The following is a 25066-nucleotide window of genomic DNA, read 5'->3' as shown; positions in this document are numbered from 1 at the left end:
ATAATTGTTAGTGTTGGTGTAGTGGGGGTGGAAACAGTGTATTCAGTATGATTTAGTGATAATGATAATTCTATTTTTCAAATTTCAATGTAATATGAATAATTTGATTGAAGGTTGCAACTTATTTTTAAAATATGGAAACTAAAGATGAAAGAGTCATTTACTGTGATTAATAATTATATGTCGATATTTATGACAGTATTGTTTAATATAATTATGCAGATTATCGATTTCAAATTTTAATTCGTTAAAGGCCGATATCGATCGTAACGTCAAGAAATTGATTTTTGGATTCAAAGAGACATAAACTCAGCAAAAACATAGAATAAGGTCTAAGAAGTAAGCAATTTCAGGTTTTTGGACAAAAATAATACCATGTATTTATCGAAAATTCACATCCATACTCAAATTGCAATCATTCCAACCTTAACATATTAATTGAAAAAATAAAATAAATGTTTCTGCAGTAATCGTGTTATGCCATGAAGTCTTCCTATCCAGTTGATTAGAGTCAAAGACGTGGGAAGTGTGTTCTACATGAATGAACTCAAATCAAAGTACTTTATGAACTTCGCTCCTATCTCGTTAAAATATTTGAGATGAAAAATGGATGCCTTGTATTGATAAAAAAAGACGGTCGATATGGCTAAATAAAATGGAGCGCTGCAAAATATGCCAAAACCGAGCTGTTAATTGAAAGGTCATAATTCTTCATCATGATAACACAAGACCACAAAATGCAAGAATCATAGCTGAAAAATTACATCAAAACCTGCATATCCTTCAGATACAGCCCCATATGAAGGTCATTATTATCACATTGGAATATTTTCAGAATAAAAACGCTTGGCTACTGTTAGTCAGAATTTATTGTTTATTGAAATGTTTTATTCTATTCAAATGAATTAGTTCAAAATGTTACGTGAAAACGATATCAATTATTACATAATTCATTTCTCTGAATGTAAATTTAATTACATTTAAATAATTTATTTGGGACTATCTTGGTGTTTAAAAATGAAATAAAAAAGGAGTGCTTCAGATACGATGAATATATATATATATATATATATATATATATATATATATATATATATATATATATATATATATTACGAAAACAGTATTGTTGAGGAGAGCTCTATGCGTTAAACTGAGACGTAACATCTCGCAACGTGACATTGTTGTAAATTACTGAATTTAACCAGATGTGGTCCTTTGCTCATGCCTTCTCCGCGCTCCCAGTTTACCATGATGTAGCTCTGTCGCCCTTCGTCAAATCGAAAATCACACAAAATATTTCGCCTTAAAGGAAACGAATTCAAACTGATTAAATGTTTTGTCAAAAAAATTGTCTCATACTTTGCGACGCTTTCAGAAAGTAAGCTTCTTGATGATATTTGATATTATGGAAATGGAAGGAATGAATAGGGCACAAAAACTTATTTCAATTTCAATTGCTGTCCACATGTCATTGTTAGAACTAATAGGTATTATGTATGCAAATATTCTTTAGCCTTCAGCTTCAGCACAAAATTTGAAATGAGAATCATATTTGGAGAGGTGTTTTAATTATAAGATTTTAGAAAAGTATTATAATAGAAAATTTCTTAAAAATATCTCCAAATTACATGAAATTTGTTAATAAATACTTACCTAATGAACAAAGAGTAGTATCTGTTTACTCAAATAGTGATACACCCGGAACTATATTCACTGTTATTTCTAAATCTCAAAAATATTATCTTATTACAGTTCACAATTTACTCATTCGTGGGGAGATGATAAAAACAGATTCTAACTTCTTCAATCACTATAACCTAGGAATATTTACATTTTGAATTAGAATTTTATTTGACGATTAGGGGAAATTCAACTCTATACCGAGTTGCATCTCTGAGGATTGATAGATTCTCAAAGTAGGGCACAAAATTTCGCAAAAAACTAATTTCCCTGTAACCCTTTTACTCAATAATATTAAAATTTGGTTTAGTGTATAAGACTATTAAAATTATTAAGTATCAAGTATTATTGATAAAACTTATTTACTCTCGTTATCTTCCATAAATCTTTGTCATTTTCAAGGAAAAGTCGAATAAACAAAAACATGTTTCCAAGAATTTTATCTAAATTTGCCTTATACGAGGTCCCAGAATTAACTGGCATGACCTAGAGATGGTGAGACTTGCTTGAAAAGTACTTCTGTATTAGAAAGTACACAATATATTCAACATATATTTCAAGTTTGAAGACGCCACATTGTTTAGTATTAGTTTAATAGCCAACAATAGTGATTGTTTTCAGTGAATTTGTAAACACGGAAAAAATTGGTCATCGTTATATGATGCTTTCATTTGAAAGGCCTTGGCCCAACCAATATAGAAGCTGAACTAGAGTCTACTTTAGGTCTATTCTGGGTGACACTGCTCCTTCGTTATCAATAGTAAAATGATGGGTAGTAGAGTTTAAACGAGGCTGTCCAACCTGAGCGATACTGGATTATCGTCGACTTGAAGTGCATGATATAGACATGGTAGGCATTTAAAAAAGTGTGGTACATCGCATATTAACTGAAAATTTGGACAAGCTGTGCGCAGGATGGGTTAGATCACAATGGAATAAAAACAGCGTCCTCAAAATATTTCCATTGTTTGGCAAAGTTTCACAGAAATAAAGCCAATTTTTTGGTTAGGTTATCCATAACCATGGATAAATTGTGAGTCCATAACTTCACACCCAAAACAAGAAAACAATCAAAATAATGGACTGAAAAAGGAGAACCAGCTCCAAAGAAGGTATAGTGTTGTTTCTCTAGGACAATGCACCACAAAACAAGAAAACAATCAAAATAATGGACTGAAAAAGGAGAACCAGCTCCAAAGAAGGTATAGTGTTGTTTCTCTAGGACAATGCACCAGCTCACACATCCATTATTGCAACAGCCAGCATTAATGTCACTCATGCATCCTATTCGCCAGATTTAGCCCTCTCGGATTATTTTCTATTCGCAAACTTAAAAAAATGGTTCGTTGGTAAAGTATTTTCCAACAATTAAGAGGTAATGTCGGCAGTTAATTGCTATTTTGAGCAGCTTGACGATTATTATAATAAAAAGGGTATCGAACTTATTGAACATCGCTGGGAAAAGTGTATGGAGCTAAAGAGCAATTACAAACAAAATAAATTTATTCAATTCAAATCTTCTAGTAATTGGAATTGTTATATTTTTTTTGTAATAATTGGAAAATTCTCATTTAGCGAAAAATTGGATATGTTTGTTGTTAGGTTCGCCGAAAATTGAAGTCGACTATGGCCGGTGGCAGTTGATCAGTTTTTATTACATTACATTTACATTACATTCACATATTGAGGTTCGGTGAGCAAGGAGGTCAAACTTGAGTATTATTAATTTTTTGTTCAATCCACTTATTTGGATATTGGCAGTTTGATAAGACTCATACAATGACACAAAAATTAGGTGGTTCTCCATTACGCATACACCAATGTTTCAATCTCAATCATAATGGCAAATCGTTAAATAAATCCAGAGAAGTATTTTGGAAAAAATCTAAATAAGTTTCGCCAGCTAGCCGGTTTTGGAGAAATAACTGGTCCAATCAAATAACGATGATATGGCTTATCGGTCTCTAGAAAGAGACTATTATCATATTAGTTCCCAAATGTCCAAATTCCAAAAGAAAACTCCCCGTAGATCAGGAGCTGGAATTATATTAAGTGTGGTTAAGTTTGAGACATGATATTATAGTTCAAGATCAATTAGTTCAAATATATCCAACCAATAACTTACCTCTCAGTGTATATTTTTGGGATTAAAAAATCTTTCATTTACTATATTTGTCTCGCTTGAGTGACGGTCCTGGTAAAACATCGAAAAGTCGTGTAAAAATCAGCTCTCGTCGATTAATCATTTTACAAGTGTAAATATAGTTATTTAGTGAAAACTACAACCATTATCGCAATCATCACCCCCATATATATCATCTCAAAGTAAGCAAATTTAAAATCTTCATAACGAATTTAACATTTGAATGCTAACAATCAAACACGATTGTTGTTAGTCAAGGTACAAAACCTGTTGCCGCTTATCAGCAAAATAACATTTAGAAACCAGTACCGCTTTAAGTACTAATATGTTAATTAGATTCAAAGAAGATGGATGAAAACAGCACAAACAATTTTACTTTTGCCCTACCTAATAACCCTCCACAATCTTATTCATCCATTACAAGCCAACAAAAAACAATTTTTCCAACGAAACAACAAGCAATAGTAATTAGCTCACTAAATGGAGTAAAATTAGAAGAATACCTGATAGCCGTAGGCACTATTATCAATCCCAGCAAAATTATATTCTCATCAAGAATAACCAATAATAGAATATGCATATATCTATCTAAAAAAGAAGACGTGGACGAATTTTTAACAAAATGCAATGGAAAAATCAAAGTGAACAACGAAATTCTTTCTGTACGTCGACTTATAACACCTAGTGAAAGATTACTACTATCGAACGTCTGTCCAACTATACCTCATCAAATTATCGAAAAGGAACTCAGACAATTGGGCATCCATCTGTCGTATTCCATAACATTCCTCAAAATCGGTACTTCTAACCCAAACTTTAAACACATTCTAAGCTTTCGCCGTATTGTTTACATATCTCCCACACAAATTACAATACCTACCTCGATGCTCATTAATTTTGAAGATACTACATACCGAATCTTCTTAACGCATGATAGCCATTTGTGTTCTTAATGTAACGGATCAGGACATAACTCTAATAATTGTCAGAACACATCAATAAGCACTACATCCGACAATACATCATTACCAATGGACACTAATACAACAAGATCAACAAACATTGTCAATCAAATCTACATCAAACCTCCAGTTTCGAACTCGACCACAACAAACCTAACAAATGTGAATAATCAAACAGAAGACATACCATCACATATAGCTCCTACCAACCTCAAACATACCACTCAATCCACAAGCGATAGCAGAAATTCTAAAAAACTAACCATATCAGCAGAAATACACAGGGATACAGATACAACGAACACAAAACGCACCTTATCTGAGATCACAACTCCACTTTCACCTACACCACAAACAAAGGATACATTTAATAAACCAAACGAACAAACAATTAAGAAAGCGAAAAAGATAGCAAACAACAAATCAAATACACAAACAAGTACTTTCTACAAATTAATGGAGTCAGCACAACAAATATTTGAAGACGAAAGCCAAATTTTAACTTTCGCGGAAGCCGTTGATTTCTTCGAAAATGCAATAGGAACAAAAGATCCATTGAGTATCAATATCAAAAATATATACAGAAGATACAAAAAGCTTCTTAAAACTACTCGCACACATGCATCCATATTTTACAAACAAAAGAATGAAAAGCATCAGTACAAGAATCAGGAAAAAAATCATGGGACAGCTAAATTTACACCCGTCAACTATCGCACAAGAAATAGAAGACTACTCTGAATCATCAATTGAATCATCGCAGGAATAATGACTAATAATAACTCAATTTTACAGTGGAATCTAAGAGGATTCTACAGAGGATTCGAAATGCTTAAAAACCTACTCTCCGAAATATAACCAAACATAATATGCTTACAAGAAACCAATTTTAAAAATCAACATTATTACAACTTGAAAAACCACACCTGCTTCTACAAAAATAGAACGTACAATGGAAAGGCATCTGGAGGTGTAGCAATATACGTCCACAATAAATATAACACACAACAAATCATTTCCGTAGCAAACAATATTGAATTAATAACTGTAGCAGTTGATATACCACAAAGAATATATATATCCTCTCTATACATACCCCCAGACCAAAATATCGATACGTCAGAACTTGAACAAGTTCTAAAAACTATTCCAAGTCCTCGATTGATTTTAGGTGATTTTAACGCTCACAATACACTATGGGGATCAAACTATACCACAGCCCGAGGCAAAACAATTGACAACATGATAAATTCCCTAAATCTTAACATCTTAAATGACGGAAGACCAACAAGAATTGACATACACACAGGAACATGCTCAGCCATTGATATCACCCTGTGTGAACCAGTCGTGACTCCCACATTAACTTGGGATGTAATACCATATTTATTTGGAAGCGATCATTATCCTATAAAGATTTCATATACATCAAAACTCTCTGAGAATAATAGCTTACCAAACCCAAAATGGAATCTAAAAAATGCTAATTGGGAAAAATTTAGCGAAACAGTTGAAACGAAGATTAACATTACAAAAGACCAGCCAATTTTAAATGTAGAAAATCTCGTAGAAACCTTCACATCTATAATCGTAGACGCTGCCAAAACACACATAGGATATACTAAAATATTATTAAACCATAAACCACTACCTTGGTGGAACAAAGACTGTCAAAACGCAATCAGAATTTATAAGTCCTCTTTTAACAAGTTTAAACGGAAGAATACTGTAGAAAATTTAATTGAATATAAAAAACAAAGAGCCCGAGCGAGATATATTATGAAGAAGAGTAGACAGGAGTCATGGATTAAATTCGTATCTACAATAACATCCTCAACTCCACCATCCTTAGTTTGGCAAAATATTCGGAAGATATCTGGAATAAAACAATCCCCAAGAATTCCATTTTAAGTTAAAAATAACACCCTGATCACAAATTCAAGTGAAATAGCGGAAGCATTAGCTTCACAATACGAATATAACTCTAATGATTCAAACTATGATGCAAAGTTCATAAAAATATAAAAAATATCGAAGAAGAAATTTTGGAAGATTTTAGTGAAGAACAATCAAATCCTATTAACTGCGCGTTCAGCCAAATAGAACTTTATGAAGCTTTGAAATCACAAAAACATGCTGCCCCTGGTCCAGATCAAATACCAGTAGTATTCCTACAAAAACTTTCAGATAGCACCAAAAACTACCTATTAAAACTGTATAACTACATTTGGACTAATAAAGTCTTTCCTTCAAGCTGGCGCGAAGCTGTGATAATCCCACTTTTGAAACTTGACAAAATAAGAACAAAACCAGAGTCTTACCGGCCAATATCCTTAACGAACGTCCTATGCAAGATTATGGAGAAAATGGTTAATCGTAGACTACTCTGGGTACTAGAACAAAATAATTTATTGGCACCAGAACAAAGCGGATTTCGCCAAAATAGGTGCACAGCTGATAACCTGATAGACCTAGAATCCGAAATAAGTGAAGGTTTTGCCAATAAACAAGAATGTATAGCCGTATTTATGGATATCACCAAGGCATATGACATGGTTTGGAAACACAATATAACCTCAAAACTACAAAAGTGGGGTCTAGGAGGGAACATTCTACACTTCATAAAAAATTTCCTGACAGACAGATACTTCAAAGTGAGAGTAGACAGAGGCCTATCAGCTAAAAAACTACAGAAGAATGGGATCCCACAAGGGTCTACAATAAGTACCACTCTATTCCTGATTGCTATCACCGATATTCTTGACAAATGCTCTCCGCTAGTCAAAGGAAGATTATACGCCGATGATTTAGTACTATTTGCAAAAGGGAAAAATATAACCACTATCCAAATGCATTTACAAACCGTACTCGATAACCTAAGCAACTGGTCTAACACCAACGGATTGAAATTCTCGGAAACTAAAACAAAATGTATTCTCTTCTCCAGAAAGTACATACAAGAAAAACCTATATTAATCTTGAATGGTCAAAATTTAGAGTTCGTAGAATATATAAAATTTTTGGGCATAACTTTTGATAAAAAACTCACCTGGAAACAACATATTGACTACCTTAAGAAAGTCTGTCAAAATGGTCTGAATCTATTGAAAACATTTGCCAGCCATAAATGGGGCGCGGATTCCACCTGTCTGATAAATCTATATAAGGCTCTTATAAGATCAAGGATCGACTATGGCTCCATAGTTTATGAATCATGCAAGAAAACACACCTCAAGCAACTTGACGTATTAGAAAACACTGCACTAAGAATCGCCACCGGCGCATTTCGAACAACACCGATAGAGAGTCTCCACTGTCTAACTGGAGAACCACCCCTTCGACTGCGAAGAATTCAACTTAGCATAACCTACGCAACATCAGTATTATCAAATAGAAATAACCCAGTTAATTACAACATCAAAACAGACCGCTTTAAAAATTTATTCGGAAACAAACAAACAACGATTCCCTTCTACGAAAGAATTCGCCAATACACAAACATCTTAACAATTGAACTACCAGTTTTCTTTCCAATCAATATAAAAACTCCTCCCCCTTGGATAATCCCTATTCCTACCATCAACGTTAATTTGAGTTACTACAAAAAAGAGGAAACAAACCACCCCCTGATAGTTCAATCATTTCACACTCTAGTTGAAGAAAACCTCAAAGAATACCATCTTATGTACACTGACGCATCCAAAACACCTAATGGCATAGGAGCAGCAGTTATACTAGCAAACGAAAATTTTGCATTTAAGCTATCTCCTCACAATAGCGTCCACACTGGCGAACTTTATGCCATATTTCAGGCATTAACAATCGCCAGTAGATATGAATATAAAAAAATTGCAATAATTACCGATTCTATGAGCTCCATCAACACCATTAAACAACTCTTTCCCAAACACCCACTAGGTTCCCTCATTAAAACCCAACTATACCTCCTCCACCAATCCAAAGCGTGCGTCCAAATTATCTGGGTCCCATCACACACCAATATCCCAGGAAACGAAAAAGCGGATCAATACGCCAGAGAAGCAGCAGATAACAACAAAGCAACAATTGTGCGCGAAGTGATGGTCAGTGATTTCAAAGCGGTAATAAAAGCGAAAGCTCAGTGTAAGTGGCAAAGTGAGTGGAACAGGTCGCAGTCAATATTGAAAACCATCAAACCATACGTTAAACCATGGAAAGGTAGCCCAAAAAGTCGCGCAGATCAAATAAAAATCGATCGCTTAAGGCTGGGTCACACTAAAGCAACACACTCCCATCTATTTAATAGAGAAAACCCACCGATATGTGAAACTTGTAACGAGAACCTTAATGTTGAACATTTATTGTTAAACTGTTGAAAGTACAGAAATGAAAGAATACTTAACAATTTTCCAGACAATATAACCACCTTACTCAATGAAAATTGTAATAATGCAAACATAATTAAGTATTTGAAAGACACCAAATTATATAACAAACTATAATTGACATGTCGCTAATAACCTTTGTAGTTGATGCGACAATAAATTTATAATAAAAAAAAAAAAATGTGTCTCGCTTGAAACATATAAATAAATTTCCGTACTAAAAATGTGATTTGTTTATCTTGCTGGCATTCCAATGTTTTCCTTTTCCTTTGTCAATTGATCGTTCTCTGTGAAGAATCATCCGAAAGACGTTAGCAGCCCCTTTCTTACGATATTTAGAAATGATGTTAAATAATCAAACACCACCAAAATTTCCATTATTGTGACTGAAGTAAATGCTGAAAAGTCAAGACAAATTATAATTCAATATGCATAGAACTATCCGAAAAGATATAAATTTATATTATAATAATTTATATTTTTCAACCCTAAATAAATCAGGAGCTTATCCTCACAGCTTTGTAATAAAATTCTCATTAAATCCGCTTTTTTATCAACTAAAGAATTATACACAATGAAAATCTCTATTCTACTTTTAAGCTTGATAAATCACTTAAACTGAATACGAAATTTACTATTTAGCATGAATTAAATGTTTTATGAAAACGTCATAAACTTGTTTTTCATTATGTTTCGAAAACGTTCTTTTGTAATAGCTTTAAATATATTACTTTAAGATGCATTACTTCCAGTGTTTGGAGAAAAGCCAGTGGAAATCTTCGAATTTGAAATGTATTTATAATATTTTAAAACTACAGACGTGCCATGAATAATCCATTCAGTATTCCACACGTTACTAAGAGAATACTCAAAAAAGCCTTGGTGAATGATTCTGATAGAAACTAATTTTTAATATTACATGATCCACCATAACATTTTATGAGCAATATATAGTTGGCATATTTGGATATAGAGGATGTGGGAGAATTTTGGAATATCTATATCCCCATCTGCAGCAAATGCCTAAAGCGTTAAATTATTTGTAGTGTACGTTGATTATAATTTTCGTGTTAAACATTGAAACAATTCACAGAGGCTTTCGTTATTAAACTACTATATATTCAACCTGCATATTTGGAAACATTAACTTTAAAAAATTTAATTTAGTTCAAAATTTGAAAAAATGACGATTCATTTAGAGATGAACTAATTAGGAATCCATATATTCATATTATGCTACTGTTATTATAGGTAAAATTGTATTATTATCGCTAATTCTTCCCTATTTGGAACATATAAATTCTTGTGTAATATGTATATATAGCTCGATTTGCGAAATAATAATTTCTTATACTTCTCACATTTTCTCATTCCTTCCACGAATGCAACTTGTGATAAGCTGCCAAATTCACTACATCTCAAACCCAGAAAGGCAGTTTTCAATAAATATACCAAAGTGACGGAGGTTTAAAAATTCTGGGAATTTCTAGCATATACGTTAAACTTATAGTCCGGGAGCCAGCTACAGAAATAAACGACCAAGTTCTTCTTAAGCGATAATTAGTACAATGCATCAGAGAGTTGTACATATAATAAAGCTTAGTGAAGGTCAGCTGCGGCTCGGTGGGTGGGATGAGCAGCAATAGCCTTCCAAAAAAAATCAGTCACAACCTCCCAGCCAAAAATTTGTGAAATTGTAACTATCCCAATATCTCGAAGAAACAGAACAATCAGCTGACTATAACTATAGAGTATTATACGTCAGCTGGTACCCCGAACAAGAAAAAAATATTATACTTTTAGTGATTTTATTAATGATAGCTTATATGTACCTGTGAATAAATATATCAGCTGGCTACAATTCGGTGGTAGCCGTCATTCTATTTCTATTCTCAACTAAATTTACAATTTTCTAAGATATAAGTCCAACAGCTATCAAATTATCAAATGGCATGTACCTAGTTACTAGATGAATAGCATGGGAATTTTTGATTCTTACTGAAAAATATAGTATTATATAATATATTTAGTACATCCTCGAATTAAGACTTCTGTTCTACTTGATCCTTATGTATTTTCCCGAGTGATAGCGAAAATGCTCTTATATTCATTCTAATGTGGTTATCATCTGCGTACATAGAATCAATTGCCAACTATAAATCTCTGAAAAAACTCCATGAGGTTTTAATATCTCTTCAAAATGAATTCCAATTGATTACATCCAACGAGCTCCTTTTTCCAATATAAATAGACTTCAATTCGATTTATGGTGAAGTAACTGGGAATTCACCATTATTTCAAATAAAAACGAGCAGTTATGTCTTCGAAATAAATTTATAATTGCAGTTATAAAATTTAAGTAGCTGGAAATCATCAAATTCAAACTGATTATGGATAGAATCAATAATGATTGTTAGGAAATCTTCGAGCAGTTTTTTTAAGGTAATCATAATTGTTGTGTGTGGTTGGAAAAAGTTTATTTTGTAAATTTGAACTCTTAATGCTGCGAATGCTCAAATAAATGAAACTTCAGTTTTGTTAGTGTTACTAAGGAGTAACAGATTATAATTACTTTATCTGACTTTTCGACAACAAGTTATCCATTACAAGAGAGTTGATTGTCATTTTTAAAAAGTTAGTAATATTTCAATGCCATCTATTAATAGAAAAGTGAATCGAGTTAGCCTTTCGTGGCCATCATACAATATATATACGGTTTTTGGGCAGTTGCTGTTGAGCTTTGTTCTTGACGTTTCTTCAGAAGCTGCGATAAGTTCGACTGCTAGCGACCTACTGGATCTTGGCGTTGTTGGAGCTCATATTTTTGAGTATTATCACAATCGAAGAAAGACACTCTGCAACAATTGTCGCTCCCGAACACTTGGCCCCACCTACCCGAGTCACCCACAAATACGAGCTCCGACAACGTAAATATCTCCACAAAGAAGAGTATCTAAGGGTGAGATTCACTCACACTCTTAGTTGGTCGGCCGATCTGCACGATATTCTAAACAGAGAATGGAGGCGAGTCTGTTTCATCAAGACATTCCGACGAACACGCCCCATATACAACCCAATATCGAGCAAACTGCACTTCATCTAACTATCTAATCAAAAAACTCTTGTCTTGCATGCATACTATTCTCAGGTACTACCAATCCCAGTAATACCGTTTATATCTATACTGACATAGCCCCTATTCCGAGCCGTTTAAATGACCTCCAAGCTCTGTGTGATTCGTACCATCGAATCCGACAACCCTATTGCTAAAGATACTCTTTCCCCTTTCCCTCAAAGGACTCCTAGAAAATTACCTCAACTTTCAAGATAATTCCCTAATCGCCATTAGTTCTAGATCCCACCTCGTCATCAACGGTGTTGCATGATGCACGATGTGTAAATATAGGTTGCGAATGTCCTCTCTATTATGATTAACGACAATTATTCTTATTATCAGTTTCATTAACGTGCATAACAACTGAGCCTAAGCTACTCTTCTTTGCTTTTGAATTATTTCTCTTTACACCAACAATCGTTGAGTACCATTGATTCCGGGCAACAAGTATAATCACACTAACAAGGGTATCTTCTGTTCATCGATCAGCAATGAATACACGGTTCAACATAAAATTGGACATTGATTTTGAAGCATAAAATTTCGATAATTTAGGTTCGTATCTGATGGACAAAGAAAATATAAAAAAATCTTCTTCTGTCAAAAGGAGAAATGTTCCTGAATTCGTAGTTGTAGTTTTTCACTTTAGATGAAACCATTGAAATGAATATATTTTAAATTTATTTAAATATGCATACAGTATATGTACTTTCAATGATATCCTGCAGCCTTAAAATTTTTTAGTATATCCTCAAGTAACTTTTCGCATTTCTAAGCGTTGTTATTTCCTAAAAATCGAGATATTACTACTTTAAAACTGTTCGAACCCGTTTTTTGAGTACGATTCAACAATGTTGAAAATTTTTCTTCTGTTTAATTTGCGGACCAACAAAAACCTCAGCTTTAACTTTTGCTTTTGATAACTTCGTAAAAACTTTTTCAAGTATCCCGAAGCTTCTAAAGTTTCATCCAGTTCTTTAACAAATGGTTTCATAAACCCTAACTGAATGTGCAGAGGTGGCATTAACACTTTTCCTACTTTAACAATCCGCTCAAATTTAACGTTTTATTCACGATTCAAATGTCTGTTCTCATAGGCCGTGACTGTTGAATATGATGATTAACATTCTTGCTATCATCTCATACGCATAGATAACATAGATAAACCATTTCAAAATCTCTAATAAGAAGGCACAGTCCCGATACTTTATAGATTCAAGATGATTTTCTGTCTCTCTCTCTCTCTCTCTCTCTCTCTCTCTCTATATATATATATATATATATATATATATATATATATATATATATATATATATCTTAGGAACTAGATATTAGAAATTAGATGTGTCAGTGTAAAGTTTGACGTCAAAAAATTAATCAAGAAAAATTAAAAGAAAAAAGAGTATCGAGCCATCATCAAGTACCTGTATTTAAAAGGGTTAAGAGGTAAACAGATTTACGAAGATATGCTTAATACCCTTGGTCATCAATGTCCTTCGTAAGCGACCGTGAAAAATTGGACTACAAGCTTCAAAAGAGGTAAATTTTCCATTGAAGATGATGATCGATCGGAAAGGTCAGTTTCTGTGTCAGTCCCCGAAAATATCGATGCAGTTCATGACATGATTTTATCAGACTGTCGAATTGGGCTAAAACCGAACGCGTTCTTCATATAGTTCACGTCATGGACATGAGAAAAATTGCTGCAAAATGGATCCCCAAATGTTTGAATGTTGACCAAAAGCGTCCATCGAAGAAGTAATAATCGCTGGGGAGGTCTGGTTTGCAGAGCAAGAAGGTTCTATAGTAGGCTAAGAATTTTTCAATATATTCTCGTATTATATTTATTTTATAGAAGAAAAACAAATTATTCAAATTAATGATTCATTAAAATCATCGCGAATGCACTGAACAGTGACAGTGGGATTCGAATGAATGTACTGATCACCATTTTATATTAACACCTTTCACTTTTGTTATCGATGTCCACGCAATGACAAACCAGAAAAATCGATCTTTTCAAAAGAAATATATTTTTTCCCACAGAGCATCTATAAAATCCAAATCGGTCAAATTTACCAACCGATAGGTACTTTCGGTAAAAATAAAAATTTATGGGCCGTAATTCTGGCATTTTATAATGGCAGATTTCATCCATTAACGCAGTATTGTTTCAGAGTAGCTACAATATCATGGTTTAGAAACCGCCGCGCCATTTTGCTATAACACAGTAAAAGGTTTGTGTCTGTTATTTTTGATCTTTTCAGAAATTATGCACCACTTTTTATTACTGACATTTTCAATGTGTTGAACTTTACCTACAAGATTGTATAAATAACAGTATTGAAGTTTTGTTATAGTCTAATGTCGCCTAGTTTTTTCTTCTTCACATTTGTTTTGCAATGACTTCATTATTCATTTCATAAAAATATTGTTTGGCGTGTAATGTGCAACTTTCTAAATAGTTTTCAGTTTCATATTTATTCCGAAGTATTGTTCATTTTCCATGAACATATCAACATCGTTTATTATAGGAAAAGGTTGAATTAATGGATTGCATGTAATTTTAAATCTATTCTATTCACATCTAGTATAGGGCTAGAAATCAATATCAGGAAAATTAGTTTTACAGAATATTTTACGTCAGCCAACTGCGCTCTTTGAAGGACATTATACAAGCATATTTCAAAGGATCTTCTATTTTCTGTTCAGCAATATTAGTTAGAAATACTTTTTCAACAATTATTATACGTAATATAAAATTTTAGGAAGCATTTGATATGTTGCAAAGCGAAACCTTTGTAGAAATGTTCACTCCACGTTTTCCACCTTTTCCACCTTTTTGAATAAATTTGATTAATTTCAAAGGGTAGTCAGGCTTTCAAATTATCAAGCATCCTATTCTATCTAATGCAATTTCTGTTTCCTATTTACTCCTGAAACTCCATGAATAATGATTATTATTGGAATTATTTCTGGAAAAGTGTAGGTTGTTCAATTCCTCAATGTCTGTCGGTCTATATATTTGGAAGAATGAAAACACAAACTGTTACTTTAGCACTACCACTTGAATCAAGACTAAAATTGCAGTAGTTAACACATAGCCTTGAGGTAAATATAGTAAGTATAGTATCTCAAATTTAATGGACAAGATGTTATTTAGCCTTGTATTGCCGAAGAGAATTATAACCTCTTTTTGTTGTATCATTATGCATAAGGAGAAATTTGGGTAAACATTTTGGGAAGTTTGGAAATAAGATCAATAGATATTAACTTACGAAATGTAATCATGAGCCTATATAAATGAAATGTCAACCTTGAAATTAGTAAAGACCTACTTTTAGAGGCTTTTCTAACCACAGGAGTAAGGAGTAAGATATGTAATGGCATGTAATATCACCAACGGTTCCAGATATTCCAACTTAACTATCCTGACCTACAATTTATATCACAAAGTACTCAATAAAAAACAAAGGCATCTAAGAGAAAACGCTATCAAAATAAATATACTTTTAATAAAAACTAAAGTAGGTCGAAACGTACATTTTTACATGCTATTTTTAACTAATTTTCATAGAAAAAAGACCTAAAATCTATACAAATTATCACGAAAAAAATAAATGTACTTCTATTTATCCCAACATCTCTACCATACAGATATTTGTAAATGTTGAAATTAGTAGTCAGTAGCACAAATTCTTAAAGCACTTATTCACAAACTTAAAATCTTCCAGGAAATATTGGAAAGTGGTCCTCAGAGGAGACTGCTGTTTTTGTGAACAAATTAGATTAACTTATCGCGAAAAAAATTTTAATAGGGAACCTTCTATAATTCCAGGCGAATACTTAGAGGAAAACCCACCGAATGGCCGCCGAAAATCTCATTTTACAATCCTGTGGGCTTAATTTTGCTTAGATTTGCTCAAAACAAGGCAGTATCGTTTAATAGTCGTTAAATAGTGGATCGATAAGATTCTCAAAATTTGCTTTATTAAAATAAATGAATTCAATTGTTTGATTATTTATTATTCATAATTTTATTGTATCGTAATTGAAAATTTGATATTGAGCAGTGTTGCCTTATAACAAAGTCAACCATCGAAAGTATATATGCGATTAGATTGGATATTTCGAAATTACAGACAAAATAAAGATAATAAAATGTACCTACAGATTGAGTATATATATATACAACAAAATTTACACAAAATAAGGTTTTTAGTAGTTTGAAAATGGTGTAACTAATTCAAATCCTTTTCATTCCCAAAGTATTTTTATTTTTTTTTTCATGGTTGTTTTGAATAATTCCTTGTTTGTTCTATTATCACAAATGTATTTATCTACTTTTTATTCAACTAAGATACAAATATTCAGCATTGATATTAACTTATTAGTATTTCAAAATAATATATTCTTATTCGGTTGTTAATTACATCAGTTCAGATAATGAAAATATATGAGGTTCTAGAAACTACAATATCTTTCTTGAAATTAAATTATTTCTTGGAAAATTAATTATATCAATATACTTAGCGGCCTTTGCTTTATTTTGCCCCCACAAATTCATTGACGTCATCTGTTTGTCAAGGTCGATTCTGGACTTTTGAAGGATTATTATATTATGCTAATAAAAAGTGGGAAATTACGTTTATAGATTAGATACAGAAATTGTGTTAAACTTTAAAATTGGATTTTATTTTCAAGTGTTAACAAGCATTGACAAAGTTATTGAATTGAAACTACAGTACAAAATCCAGTGTGGATTATTTTTAAAAAACATCACGAAAGTTAATCGTTTTAGTCTATATTTACAAGGGAAATTATCTGAAAAGATTTATCTATTTTTACATTACATTGATTTCACCTTTAGTGGACAGTTCCTGTGAAAATTTTACTCAAATTCATTCATTCAAATTCATACAATTTAAAGTATTTTTTAGGAATTGTCCGTCTGTTTATAGCAGCAGAAACGAAAGAAATACTGGGTATTGTTAGAGAAAAATTGAATAAATTAATCAAAATGTTATTCATCCTATACAAAAGCTCAGTTAAACTTGCTATAGATTAACACAAAAAGTTGTTAAATTTTTGTGAAGATTTTAATCAAGATCTCTCAACAACCACCGAATTCGACACTTTTTTGAATGCAACTCATAACATCGATTTAATATCTTCAAGAGAAGCAAACACAATAATCGATAGAGTCTTTGCAAAATTAAGTGCTTACAAAATTGAAACTTTTATGTATGAATCATATTTTTTTCTTTTCATAAACGAATCATTATGAAAATTGTCAAGATATAACCACTACACCAACACTCACAATTACACTGTCTGACGCGTGTTTCGATAACCAAGTTATCGTCTTCAGACAAGTAAACTAAAACCATTAACCATTCTTATTATCGTATTCGCTTACTTATAACTGTTGTTAGGTATTTCATACTCAATCGGTTAATGTAACCAAAGATAGTAGTACCTTTTTTATATCGTGTTTCGAATTTCATATATGTCGAAATCAATAGTTACTTCTAATAACATCTCTCTTCCTTTCCGTTCCTTTGTTACATCTCAACTGAACTTCTTGAAATTCTAAAGTTCATCCAACGTCGTTTTGTATATTTCCACTCTCATTTAACGTTTTTCTCTATTATAAAGTGACTGATTCTGTAGCACATTGTAATTAAAACAAAGTTATGGGAGATGAAAATTAATGAAAGTCTTTATTAGATATAATTACAAATTATGACTTCATAAAAGTCAACTAAGATCCAATTCATTATTTTGATTCATCACTTCCCTATTGTACCTTCCAATATTTTGTCTTAATCTTTATCTACATATTTTAGTGATAATAAAGTATATATGTGAAGGCTTTAAAGCAACTTCTCTGTACAAAAACATTCTCCTGCACGTTTGGTTTTGATAACTAACACTAATTTGTACATTGTGATATAATTAAAATTATTCAAAAATGGTTGTTTGCAAGAAAATAGTTGAGTGATTCTGGAATTGTGGGCGTTTTCATTTCTATCCCACTGTTCCCGAGCTCATCGTATACATAAAACGCCCACACTTTATGGTGTTACTATGTTTATTTGCTCTTTAATTAGTTTTTCATAATATTTTTCAATTTTGTCATCATCAGCATCTTAAATTCAAAGAATTCTAAGTATTTTTAATTGGCAACGCCAAAAATCCTATTTTTGTATCACGTGTATACTAGTTACAAACTATCGTACAGATAATTTCTGTGGTTATTTATGTGTTTATCGAAGTAAATTATGAATTATAAAAAAATTGTTGTGTATTAGCTCTTTCACTGTTTGAAGAGGAATCATTTTTTAGCTTATTCATAACGAATTTTGATTCATAATTAAAATTTGTGATGACACGACTTCTGAAAGTTTAATGGCTACTTCCAAGAATCTCTTTCGTGCAAGCGAACAGAAAATTCAAACACAACTTTAAAAGAAATCAATAGAAAACCCAAATGTGGTCTTGAAAAATCTTATATATATATATATTGATTAGATTTGTAAATAAGTCATATCTTTGAAATTATAGTCCTTTAAATTACAACTAGTCTTCTTAATCGATTTCAAAGTTGAGTTAAGAATCAAAAGATGTTGATATAAAGCTTCGGAATTTCCAATTTATTTCACAATAATTTGGGTATTGACTAAAAATATGTGTGCTTTCCTACCATTCCAAAATATAATCAAGAGATTCCGATGAAAATGTCTTGATTGGAATCAGTTATTTTATCAAGAGCCAATATTAGTTCTCTTCTTTATAAAATACTTTGTTTATTGGTTCATATTTTTATTCTATATATGAATTCACTTATCTCTATTTTTTTTTCACAGAAATATTGGAAACCGTGAAAAAAGGTCCGGAGGCTAATAACGGAGAACCGTTAAGACCAGTTCTAGGTCCAGGAGCTTTATGCGAAGAAGATGAAGTGGAACAGCTCATGCGAAAATGTTGGGCGGAAGATTCTATTGATCGTCCAGATTTTGCTACACTTAAAAATAAGCTACATCAACTCAACAAACAGTAAGCTTTTGAACTAGTTATTTCGGAAACTTTGTATAAAACGATGGGACGAGAATGTTGATCAAGTCATCCTATCTATAAAATTACGATTTTTTTATACTTCATTATTTCATTTCATACTTCATTATGTTCACACAAGTAACGAAAATATCGAGATTACTGAAAGCTATATTCATTCCATTCCTAACCAAAGTTAACTACCATATTTTTATGTTCAGTTTCAGCCAAAATATTTCTTGTTTATTCCCGATAAATGAGTTCTTATAATTATTTTTTTTGTCAGAGCTGGGATGACCCTGGTACTAGTTTCATTGAATGCGCACATTATTCCCAAAACTATAAATCTACTTATGAGCAGTTGTCGAGTACTCCAATTATTTAATATAGTTTTCACATTAAGATTAATATTTCTAGTGTTGGAGATAATTCATTTCAGTTTTTTGAAATTAACAATGATTTTTATTTTGCCAATTTCCTGGCAAAACCATAATTCTGTTACCATAGAACATTGAGTTTTCGAATTACAACTGAACCAAGGGATGTCCACAAACTTATTTTGAAGCCAATCGAAAGATATTTGCTGTTCAGCTTATTTATGGTGGAAGTCGACATATTTCATACTTATCATTTCTGGCCCCTTTTCCGCTTCACTCGTATCATTTGTTGACACTAAGCATCATTTTTCTTTGCATCCGTAAGTGATTCTCAGCTATTTACTTAGATTTTCTGGATCTCCATCACAAATTCTTTCTCATATTACTATCGAAGGTGATCTACTGTCTATAGCTCTTAATCATTTATTTGAAAAATAACTGGACTTTGTTCCGTTTGAGCAGGTATTCACAAATAAAAACTCGGCACATTACATTTTTTAACGTGTATGTAGAACCCAAATATCGAGCATCTTTTGATATCCAGTTAATAATTCAAAATTGTGTTACGATGGACGTTTATCTCCGTAACGATATAATGAGATAAAATACTTTGATTTTTCAAAGAATTTCATCGACTTTTTGAACGTTTGACCAACCAGGGCGAGATTATAGTTTACGTAACGAAATTAAGCAAAACAATTCTAGCGTTCACTTAAACACTAGCATTTCATTCTACTTTCCGGCATATGCTTACTGTATTTTTTTACTTCTACTGCCTTTGGTCCACGCCTTGTAATGTTTTATCCATTACCAGTAATCATTTATTTTATTAATGAAAATAACATACTGTATTTAATCATTCTAAGCTTTCGATTACATGCCATGCAAAATTGCAATTATCCTGTTATTTCCAGTCGAATTTTATATGATTAACTTTGAGTATAATAGTTTGCATACTATGATCCCTAAAAAGAAAAAATAAATGAGATTTAGTTTCTATATAGATCCCACGAGACTTGATCCCTTTTACATCCATATGAAATAGCGGTCGACCTCGTTTAAGCTCGTTAACCAGTTTACAGTTTATACGAAGTTGATTACTTCGTCCAACGTTGCTGCACTCGTGTTAATAAACACTTTCCAACCACCTATTTTTTTGGAAAACCATAAAGAATATTGTTAATCATTTTAATCGTCCATTTATATCTTTCACAAAGCGATATGGTAATAATTTCCTGTCTGCCTGCCACACTTTTACAGTAGCACATCTCATTTATTTGCTTTTTTTTGTCAGTTTATCTTCATAACTATTTAGCAAGAGTCTAGCATTTCCTCTTGAAGAGGAGAAGATATGAATTTATGAATTTCGGGTCGATCGGCAGGCACTTTGGTTTAAGTTAAATAATATCACTAACAACAATATGTACACATTTATTTGAGTCTCTATTGTTTTGGATACAATAATATCACCGAATCAATTGATTTGTTCTTGTTGAGAAAGAGGTTTGATCCGTTAAACTATTAGGCGCTTGAATTGAAGCAATTTGTTTCTGAAGTGTTTAATAGTAATATTTAAATTTAATATTAGAGCCGCACTAGAGAACTTCCGCTTCCGCTTAATGTTTATGACATCGTCGGTTATTTTCCATTCAAAAGCGAAATTATAGTGTCTATATTGTTGGAGCTACATATGTCAAACAGGCTGTCATTTATTCAAAATGTTTGACCAAATTAGCAGGGAACGACATAGCATGCATCGACGCATGCAAATGAGTAAATCGTTTTATCAAAATGAGTTCAGGCAACGAACCACGTGCTCCCATTTTATATTCACAATAATCGTCCTGTCGAGAGGACTGTTCGCAGTACGGACCATCAATTTGCACCTATACCTTAACAAGATCTGCTGAAAACATCGCCGCTTTCCGTTAGAGTGTGCAAGACAAAAGGAGGTAGCTTATTTCACGTCGCTCACAACAACTCGCAATTTCGCAGGTCTACCCGTCAACCCGTTCCAATTGTATATCACTAAGCGGTTAACTAAGAGGTTATCAATAACATCAGATTCATTAAATCAGATTTCTGACGAAACATGTAAATAAGAATGAAACAAGTAAGATTAAAAATTGGAAGATATGTAGTCTTCAACATCAGAATGATATTTCACAAACAAACGCTGTTTTATTCATATTTAAAAATAATGTGCTTAATAATAGAATATAAATATATGACTGACAAACAGGAGTTTTTTAAACATATTAATTTATTGATATTCTAGATTTACTTAAAATTAATAACAATTTATATTGAAGCAGTGATTTTGATTGAAAAAAGTAGTCACTCTTTTATAATGGATAGTTTTCCTAACACAAGATTGCAAGCAAAAGTTCATCAAATGCTATTAGCTCTCACAAAACGCAGTTAGGGTTGATTCATGTACAATCGATCGAATATTTCATAATTTAACCTGTTAAAGCTAATAACAAAATATTTATATTTCAACTCTGCATTTAATTATTCTTTCTGTGCACGGAGTATTTCATGAGGATTAGTAGAGAAAAATTACACATACACACGCATTAACTATGGGTTGAACTTTGTGTTGAGGATAAAAATAATTGGATTTACCAGCTAATAACAACAAATGAGGCCTGACCATAACTGCCAACCTATAACTAGAATAATGATATTTCTTCTACTGTTACAAATATGTGCGTAAATCGTCATATCCCAAAGGAAAAAAAATATAGAACCATCATTATACGAAGACTCTGATTCTCCCAATCCAAATTATTCATCAATGAATGAGGACAATCCGTATAATATTATCCACCGATATAATATAATGATAACAAAAATCCAATTCAATTTGAATTTCTTAATTGGCAAATCGATGCGGGAACCGAACAAACGCAACTAAACATTTAATGAACATACAGCATCGCATGGAATAAGGAAATTGTTTGTTAAGGGTTGGTCCACTGGGATTCAAACTAAAAATACGATTTACATAATAAGAGTTTTCTGTCCAACGATTAAATGGTTTGTAATTGTCATAGACTAAAATAATGGAAAAATCGTTATGTGGCCGTGAATAAATAGATGAACTAGGGCGTGTGGTCGTGAATTTACCTCGGTAGCATTTTGACTTATTGATTTAGTAGATGTTTACCAGTCAGGCAGCAACGACTTTACATAGTGAGCTACCTGTCTGAGAGCTATGCGGCATACCTCTTCTGGCTTTGAAAAGCTGGAGTGTATCTTTTCTTTTCGATTGTTTCAGACCAAGAGTCTGTCTCATTCCATGATTCTGATTTCTTCTCGTTTTCCCACTTCTTTATGACCATGACTTAATGGCTTTTTGAGAAACCTTTGGAAGCTTATTATTTCTCGAATCTCACCAAATATCATTTAATTTCAGATTTTTTACTTTACTCAATAAAGGAAGTATTATTGGAATATTGGAAGTATTAAACAGTTTCATCAGGGTCATAATGAAAGTATTATATACCTTAAGCATAAAATGCACTGTTGAATTCAATAATAGTTTGATCAAAATAGGAAAGACATTTTATGAAATACTTGAAAGGTCTTCTATTTATGATTATGGTTTTCTTAATTAAAAACAATGGGGATCTCTGAAGTTTCCAAAACGGTAGTATCTCTCTTGAATGTAACTTAAACAGTAGGTTAAAACAGAACTTAATTAAAGCATTATTGCACTATATAAAAATTTCTCACATTCTTTCAATATGTCAGTTAAATCAATTGAATTCGCCTCTTTTATAAATTTAGTAACGAATCTGTATTATCAAATTGAATGTCTTTCGGTAAGATAGGTAACTTAGTTCACTTCATTTTTGAGTTTAAATGTAATTAAGTAATTGAACTTATGGAAATAGTCCGGAATGTTTTGACTGTTGTCAGACAACATGGAAAAGCATCATTGTTTATTGTTAAATAATTCCTTCGTACTTTTTCATTTTTTGAAGAAGTTTGCTAAATTTTTTATTTGAGGAGGGAAGGATGTTAAATTAAAAAAAAAGTAAACTGCAACATAGTATAATTCTCATAAGACATGATTAGTTTTTCGAAGAAATGCTTTTTAAGTGAGTTTACGAAAAATTAGAAGTGCTTAAGTACCTCATAATTCAAATCAAAACTGAATCGCGATATTGCGGATTCACTTATTAACTAGACACCTAAGTGAAGGGAATAATCTAAACAAAACAATCTAATGTTCTATACATACAAGTAGCTTTTAGTTATTATTCAAAAAACAATGATACTATTGAAGTTTGAAGTGAAATACATTGAACAAATAAATTTGTAGCATTCTAGCGTATCATCTGCGATCATGCTTTTCATTTTGGAACATTAATTTTTTTGCAAACATCTAGAAGGAATTTCGAATTAACAATAAAAACACTTGTTGTTTGTTATGTAGTGTTAACAAATTTTCATCATTATAAGGAAATTTCAAAACTTTTTGAGTCTTTACTTTTCGTATTATCTGAAATGCAAATTTTAACCCATTTTCAAACGTCCAACGCTGGGTGTTTGCTGAAACCCGTAGTCTGTGTATATGGAGGCTTAAGTGAAAGTTTCATCAATTACCCTACTTTCACTTAAACTAATTAGACCATATTTTATTAGTATAGTTTCCAATTGAACTGCGATCATCTGCATAGAAATGAAAATTGTTTGTTTGTTATAATACAATTTTATCGTACTACTGGCCAATTAAAACATAATTAGAAATATTTTCTTCAATATCCTTACTAACGACAATTAATCTATAAGCTTTCTTCTATATACCCGTTTTTCAAAATTGTCTTTCTATTTTGCTTACGGTACTACTTATGATAAAGGAGTGGCAGGTCAAGATATGAATAGATGTGTAACTTTTCGTTGGTGTTGTTCAATTTCAACGTTGCATTCCTTCTTTTACATGATCTTAAGATTTATTTCCTTAGTAGTAAATAATTTGCTTCTCAATTAATTCTCAATTACTTATATAAATATTTTCTAATTGCAAGGATTATTAAATTTCTAATTATTTATATAACTTTTTCAAATATTGAAAAATTATCAGACAAACAAAATCGTTGAATTCTGATTCTGAAATATTTTTATGAAAAAGTGTTTTACTGGTCTATTGCAGCTACTTTTGGTAATAAGTTCTGTAAGCTGAGTTTTGAAGAACTGCCTATTTATGCCTTCTATAATCAATGTATCTAAGAGCACTCACTATCCTTCTACCACATTTGTGAACAATATACTGCCAGAGAAGCTTTTTTAGAAACATCTATATGTCGTTTCATGCAGAATTTAATAATTCGTCCGTTAATGAATTATTAAATTCT

General features: G+C 31.9%; 1 protein-coding gene across 1 annotated transcript in view; it reads left to right on the top strand.

Moving 5' to 3' along the window:
• The window catches only part of LOC130893783 (atrial natriuretic peptide receptor 2-like), a 110878-nt gene that overhangs the window by 51897 nt on the left and 33915 nt on the right, over window positions 1-25066 (top strand). The window contains exon 12 of the mRNA XM_057800158.1: window positions 19137-19326. Within this exon, the coding sequence (XP_057656141.1) occupies window positions 19137-19326 (190 nt within the window). The remainder of the gene's footprint in view (window positions 1-19136; window positions 19327-25066) is intronic.

This window comes from Diorhabda carinulata, chromosome 1 (assembly GCF_026250575.1).
Source record: "Diorhabda carinulata isolate Delta chromosome 1, icDioCari1.1, whole genome shotgun sequence".
Classification (NCBI taxonomy): Eukaryota; Metazoa; Arthropoda; class Insecta; order Coleoptera; family Chrysomelidae; genus Diorhabda; species Diorhabda carinulata.
Note: the sequence above shows the minus strand (reverse complement) of the source record. Positions and strands in the feature narration are given on the sequence as shown.